This window comes from Hipposideros armiger, unplaced genomic scaffold, assembly GCF_001890085.2.
Source record: "Hipposideros armiger isolate ML-2016 unplaced genomic scaffold, ASM189008v1 scaffold_834, whole genome shotgun sequence".
NCBI lineage: Eukaryota > Metazoa > Chordata > Mammalia > Chiroptera > Hipposideridae > Hipposideros > Hipposideros armiger.
This window is the reverse complement of record NW_017732184.1, coordinates 91,631-98,935: the sequence shown is the minus strand read 5'-3', so window position 1 is coordinate 98,935 and position 7,305 is coordinate 91,631. Positions and strand designations below refer to the sequence as shown.

General features: G+C 50.9%; 1 protein-coding gene across 1 annotated transcript in view; it reads right to left on the bottom strand.

The window, feature by feature from the left end:
- Positions 1-1,047: 1,047 nt before the first annotated feature.
- DENND2B (DENN domain containing 2B) overlaps positions 1,048-7,305 on the bottom strand; it is a 53,921-nt gene continuing 47,663 nt past the window's right edge. The window contains exons 13-18 of the mRNA XM_019629264.1: positions 5,755-5,976; positions 5,417-5,458; positions 4,337-4,448; positions 3,418-3,657; positions 2,471-2,557; positions 1,048-1,834 (exon numbers count right to left, since the gene is read on the bottom strand). Of these exons, the coding sequence (XP_019484809.1) occupies positions 1,800-1,834; positions 2,471-2,557; positions 3,418-3,657; positions 4,337-4,448; positions 5,417-5,458; positions 5,755-5,976 (738 nt within the window). The 3' untranslated portion in view covers positions 1,048-1,799. The remainder of the gene's footprint in view (positions 1,835-2,470; positions 2,558-3,417; positions 3,658-4,336; positions 4,449-5,416; positions 5,459-5,754; positions 5,977-7,305) is intronic.

Sequence of the window (7,305 nt, the reverse complement as noted above, 5' to 3'; positions counted from 1 at the left end):
CACCTTTTGGAAACTGTATTATTATTTTATTATTAAGGAATCAACTTCTATGATTGTCATGAAGCCCAGGCTGGGCAAAGAGTGACACATTTGGGAGGTAACTACACCCCACTCTGGACTTTCTGGTTATAACTACTGTCCTTACCTACCTCAACTGAAGGCCCAGACCCATGAGGCCTCAATTCCCACCTTCTCATTCCTGGAAGATGCCAAGGCCAACTATGTAGGAGGCTTTTTTAAGAGAAATGACTTTGTCTTCTCAGAAGACATATCCTCTGCTTTGCGTTATGAGGCAGACAAGCAACCCAAAACCTGCGCAGGCCTCAATGGAGATGGAGACGAGGAAAGGGAGCTCAGGACGGAATCGTCTCCTAGTAGCTAGGGTGGAAGGACAGGAAAACTTTACTCCATGGTTCTAATCCCACCAGACCCAAATCCAATACCAATGAACAGAATTCCAGCTTAACGCCTCATCTTGGGAATTTTCAAGGTCTCTACTCTGGGAAGGCCTTGCGTGGGTAGAAAGCCTAAGTCACCCATATTCCTCAGCCTGCTTGTCTCCTTGCTCTTCCATGGAATGTAGGAGAATGTCTGTATTCAAACCTAGGGTTCCAAAAGAAATAACTATTCACAGGGTGATACGGAAGAGCCGTATGAGCAGGCTTGGTTGGCTTTAGCTGTGCTGCATTCCACCTATGTCAGGATACCCAGTGATGTCCTGAGGGCTTCATACTGAACAGGAAAATGTTAAGATTCACCTAATAGTGGAAAGGGCAATGAGCATTCTTTCCATCACTGGGAACACTGACACAGAATTAGAAACATTAAACTAGAACAATGATTAGGTAACTTCTAACTCTAAGACTAGTCATACAACCCAGGCCAGAGAACCTGATTTCAGGGGAGGTCAGTGACCCACACTGAAGTTAAATGCTTGATCAAGTACTCAGTTCTCAGCATGATGGTGTTTCACCCCTGATTGGCCTATCTCAGCCCATCCCCCCAGAGAGAAAGTTCTGCATAATGAAGCCAAGGAACACACGGGACTCTGGGCCCAAACAACTGTACATTGTTTATTGAGAACACCCGTAGATGGTGGGAAGGAGGGATGCCCTGTACCGCATCATGGCCGCCACTGACGGAGCTGGGCCTGGAGAGCACTGGCAGAGCCAGGGGGTGGGCTTCCCATGACTCACTGACCATCACTGAGGTGGGAGGAGCAAAAGAAGGCCAGGTCCCAGAGCCTGGTACCATGCTGCAAACGGGGATTGATTGGCCTGTGCCCTTCAGAAACAGGGTTAGGGGAGGGGGACTACTAGAAAAAAAATAGAAACTCTAAGATTTTAAAAAAAAAATAGTCCTCCTGTACATAACAAGATAGCATCTGCTCTCCAGGGCCCAAGACTGGCAGCAGGGGCCTCAGGCAGGCAGGCAGGCCAGGAGCCTCCAAGGGAAGATCAGTGGTTCGGCTGAGACAGTCAGCTGCACATAATTGGCCAGTCACCAGCACCCAGCAAAATTGATCCATGCTCAGGCAGGGCAGGAAAGCACCCAGCCCCTTGGGAATATACAAATATTTACCAGATTCTCTTTGCTTGTTACAAAAACAGATAAGAAAGCTTACAGCAGATTATTTACAAACAGTATCCTGGGATATTGTGAAGGCAGGGGTGGGCTGGCTTGGAGGGTGGGGTCTGTGGGGGCAGAGCAGCCACAGCAGCCCAGAGGGTCCCAGGCTAAGCCCCCTCCCCAGGCTCCAGGCTCTGCAAGGCACTGGACTCTGTTACTGGGAAAGGAGCTTAATTCTTCTTGTGGAGGAACTTCATTTTGTTGCCTGTGGGCCAGAAAGGGCAAGAGTGAGAATGTTTCAATATCATCTCTTCCAACAGCCCTAACCCTCTCTGTGGGAGAGCAAGGATTAGAAGGATTGGATTACAGCTGTGATAGATCTGATCCAGGGAAGAGAAAACACTCTGGAGCTCTAATGAGGGCTCTGGTATTAATCGCTGTGTGGCTTTGGACACGCCATTTAACTTCCATTTGGCCTCCATTTCCCTTTAAACTGAGACATACTATGATTCTATGATACAGCTGCCTGAGCTCTGTGAAAGGAGTGGAGGTTTTCAGAGAAGGGCACTCTGGCGCTGCTACTTTCGTAGACAGGCCCCTTATGGCCTAGAAGAAAGCTCACTGGTCCTATGGCCTTCATAGTCACCCAGGAAGGAGTGCACCCAGAAAGACCTGTCTTAGGTGAGTTGCTGTGGTTTCTCTTGGTTCTGCAGTTTTGTAAATGAGCTAAAAGCCCTTGGAGCACTGCACTGGGAACCTTTTCTTCACGAAGGGATTTCTTCCTGTTCTGTCTATAGCCCCAGTGTAAATACCCACTGGCACTGGTTTAGAACAGTTCGGGGGTACAGATGCCCCTTCCTTCTTGCTGAGCGTCTACCTCATCTGTGACAAGGCTACTTACCCAAGCCTCGAAGGAACTTATTCATCCCACTCTGCTCAGTGTCGGGGAGCTCCTCTAAATACTGCTCCACTCGCTGCTCAAAGAGGCCTGGGGGAGAGAGACAGGCAGGGAGGGGGACAGTCACCGGCGGGCGGGAGGGAAGGGGGGGCCCACCGGAGGCAGGCCGTGAGGCACAGCCCCCAACCAGGGAGAGACCAAGGAGCTACGATTATAATTTGTAGGAGCATCTCAGAATTCAGACTGGCTCATCAAAGCTATCATTAATGACATTGACTGCTGATAGCAAAAGGCCCTCGATACCTTGCTTCCTGAGCTGCATTATGGCGAAGATGCCACTCCTTGTTTCCAAGCTGCCCCTGAGTGGACACCTTCTCTAGCTCCTTTTAGACCACTCTACCAGGTTGGTTCAAAAGGTTTGTCAGACTAAATGGACAGTATTAGGGGACAGAATAATAACCCTGAGGCTAGATAGAAAGATCTTGATGAGATGGAAAAGCCCTAGTGATCAGAGCTGATGAAATAACTAGAGATAAGATGACTTCTGCTCTGAATGCAACTGCCACCAACCCAGGATAGTTAGCTCAATTCTCTTCACAGGCCTTCCCAACCCTGGATTCTCAGAACCCCCTAAATTGCTCAGCTGGGTCCTTTTCCCTGGATAAGAAGGGACTGGGCAACCAACGGCATGCTACTCTTGGTGGAGCTGAGCCCCACTCTAGCCACCTGGCTCCAGCCTGTGCACAGCCTTAGGAAGGCATTTACTGGGACAGCAGGAGAGGAAAACTCCCTTGGAAGTTTCTATCAGAAGAAAAGGGACGTTAGGCGGCCTGGCCCTAGATGACACCCACGAGCTTCCATCACAGTGCTTAGCTATTCAGCCCTGCTGTTAGCAGAGAAGTTAGAGAAGAGGGCCCACTGACCCCAACCCCAAACTCTTCTAACCTTACCCTTTGCCCGACACTTCCTTAACTCCCTGTCTTGGATGAAGCCAGCAAACATCTGAGACTCCATAAAAACCTCGAGAAAACGGCGGATGCTCTTGGAGGCCACAGACTTGCGGAAGGCCTCTCGCTGAAAGACCCTCTCCCCCTTCTCATTCTGGGTCAGAAAGAGGGAGTAGTGCCCAACAGTCTCCACAAAGAACCGGATAAACACCTCCGACACCAGCCCATTGAGGGTATTACATTCTGGAAGAGAAAAGAAAACCTTTGAGGTTCAGGTCAAGAGCCTGCAATTTCCAACCTACAACCCCCAACTCCAGTTGGTGTGGTCTCTCTCTCCCCAATAAAACGCCCATCCAGAACCGCTTAGCTGTTCTTGAAACTCTGTCTCCTATGCTCCCGGGCTTGTATCTAGCCCCCAAGGAAGGAGCCTGGCAAATTCTTGCTGGATGAATGAGTGTGGAAATCAGAGACCAGAGGACACCTTTCCCCACACCCCTCACCCTAGGTGGCTTTCCTGGCTTCACAGGAAGAGGAAGCTCCCTCTATCTCTGGCAATGGCTCCAGGAAAGGCCCGAGAGGGAAGAATAACTAGTTTCCTGTCTGCAAGAAGTCTTTGGGTTTTCCTTTCCAAACCTCCACAGGTAAAGAAGAATTAGAGAGGAGAGGGGAGCTTTAGCCTGGAAGCAGCCCCAATGTGGTTTATGTTCCTGCGCTCCCTGACAAAATACCAGAGTATTTCTCTCTCCTCAGACCCAGTCAAGCAGTAACTCCCTGAACACCACTGGTAGTAGGGCTAGAGAATTCTAGGCTAGTGTGAGATCAGGTCCTACATCCCGGAAGGATCTGGTGCATGGAAACAGGGTTCTGGCTCCATGAGGCCCGGACCCAGAGCAGAGGGAGTCTGGGGCCAAGCCTCACTCACCATCATCAGAGTCGCTGTCAGAGTCCTGGGAGATCAGTTCGTTCTTCCTCTCTAGAGCCTGCTCTAGAGCTGCCTGTAACTTCCTAGGTAACAGCGTGTCCTCATCATCCATCTGCAGGAGAAGGAAAACACACAGTGATAATCACAGCTGACACTGATTGAGCACTTACTATGTGCCAGGCCCTGTATGCAGAACTTAAATATACAATCTCACTGAATTCTCCCAATAACCCCGATACTATTTATCAACCTCATTTTAAGATGAGCAGCTGCGGCACAGAGAGAAGTTAAGAAACTTGTCCAAGGTCACACAGATAAAAAGTGGTGGGGTGGGTGGCATTCACTGCCCCGGACTAGCTAAGGGTTCCTACCCCAGCACCCCAATTTCTCCATCTTCAGCTCCAGGTGAGAAGCACATCTGGCTCAGGGTGGGGAGACTGGCCCAGCCTGTGTCTCAGGTATGAGGTTAGGCTGCCACTCCTGTCTCTACGTTCTGGTTCAGTGTCATACCTTGATATCTTGTACCCAGGAGCCATAGCTCTGCATATACCAGACTGTACACTCTGAGAGGGTACGGCACTGGGCTGTGCTCCTTTGTAGAGAGCCAGGAGCATGTAAATGACTAACAAAGGCTTTTTGAAGTTGCCAGCAATGACTGCAAACCTTACATTCCATGGCGTCATGTGTAACCTCCTAGCAACATTCCACGGCAGGTGCTATCACCATGCCTGGTACAGAGATGAGAACTCTGGCTCAGAGAAGTTCATGGGTCTGTGCAAGATCATGTGGCTCAAAGGTGTCAGAGCTCAGAGGTCAAGTCTTTAGAATTCCAGGCCATGTTCCTTGTGCTCCCGCACTGCCTTCCAGAAACTGATGATGCCAACCAGAAAGGCAGATCCTGCTTGAGGACAAGACATCTCAGATCAGCTTCTCCCCACCCATGTCTAGTCTGTGACTATGGAACCCAGAGAGCTCAACAAACAGGCTGTAAGGGTTGAGCAGTGTATGTGACCATGTTGGGTGCTCTGGGGTCTGCACCCATCCGAGAGCAGGCCACGTTCTGCAGCGTCCCACGCTTACCTGTCGGATGAATCGGTCAGATCCCAGATTCACCATCAGTGCCTGAGGAAAAGAGTCATTGATGGCAGTGATTCAGAGTGTGAATCCCTGCAATGCCCTCCCCAGGCTTCTAGACCCCTGGATTCCCAAGGTCAGAGAAGAGGAATAAGTCCAGCTGGGGACGGCGTTCCCAGGGAGAAAGGCTAAGAGCTGGGTAGAGAGGCCAGAGGTCACAAATGAGAAGATCCCAGTGCCTTTCTTCCCTCCACCCCCCACTCTGCCCTTTCTTCCTGGGGGTTTCTGTTCCTTCCATCCCTTCCTCCACCCTTTCCACCCAGCAGGTTCCCCAGGTGGCCCACCTCCTCCACTGGCAGCTCCTTCAGTTTGGGGAGAGAGCTGGAGAGCAGGCCAACCAGGAAGGGGGTGGGACAGCAGACGATGTCAATCATGGAGGCCGGGAGGACAGGAATGAAGGTGTGCTGCCAGGAGAAGGGGTACAGCAAGGCCACCACCGCATGGGAGCAGCTGGACAGGGTACTGGTGGACAAACAGAGACAAAGTACCTGAGCCCAGGCCCAGCACTTTCAGGGAAGGGGAGTCAGAGCCTGCTGGGGGCTCAGGACGCCCTTCTATGTTAACCTCCCAGTGCAACAAAAATGCTAGTGGGGCTCAGGCCTGGGTCTGACCCTACAGACTGGTGAAGCCCCACATTCCCACCACTCAGGGCTCCGAGGATACTGGTACTACCCTCTTGTGTAACTCTACCTAAAGACAGCCAGGAAGGTATGTAGCAATATTTGAACACACAGAGGACTCACCCCCACCCCCAAAAACACACAAAGGGCCACCCAAATGCACAGGCAGCCCTGACTAATGCGGAAGTATCAGCTCAGGCTAGGGAGTACAACGGGAAAATGTGTAAGAGCTGATCACAAATTCACAGCGTATTAGAGCTGGAGGGCCTTATAGAGGTCATTTTATCAATTCTACATCTTACAGCTGGGGCCACTGATACCCCGGGTCAGTTTGGTCATAAGTGGAGAACTGGGACACAATCACATTTCCTGTCTCTCAGTCCGGCATTATTTCTACTGCTCTGTGCTCTATTCCTTCCTCTCCACTGAGGATCGCTGACTGAGGTAAGGGGGCTGGCACCATTCTTATCTAGCAGAAAAAGGTGTCCATTTCCATCTTTCTTTTCAGGCTCCCCAAAACAGCCACAGGTCTCAGTGGGGTCATCCCTCTCTTGGCCTAGAGGGGGCTCCAGGCCTCTAGACCCAGGAGCACAACAGGGCTGGCTGTCCAAGCACAATGACCAATGGGAGACATAGGAAAATCTCTAGGATGCTAGCTAGAAGGGACAGAAATGAGTGCGCACTCCCCGTGTATGTTGAGGGCTGGTGAAGGGTACCAGTAAACACAGGAGACACACCTGGCCTGAAGTATTCATCTATCAGGAGGTGTCAAAGGCCCTCACTTGGGACCATATTACAGATGAGGAGACAGAGGCCCACAGTCAAGTTCATTTTCAAGCTTGACTTTCCTAGCCTGTCCTTCCACATCTATTGGTCCCACCTATTAGTCATAGAAGTCCTGGTCTGTACTTGATCAGCTCTAGTAGGGACTCTCACCCTTTCATGCCTAATGCCCCACCAGAACATGGTTCTAATCCATGACAGAAACAAACCCCCTCCCTCTTCTAAAAGGATCTCTGGATGTTCACAAGTGTTTTTGTCTGCTAGTGCCTTGCTTGGCTGCCCTGCAACCCCGTAGACACCTAAAATACTGCTGGGCCTTGCAGCAGAGACACAGGTATCCTGGTCCCTGCCAGCCTTTCCCCTGGGACAGCAGCTCCCCACACCCCAAGGAGAGTCATCTGAAAAAGATCCGGAAAAGGGCTGTCTCAGGGC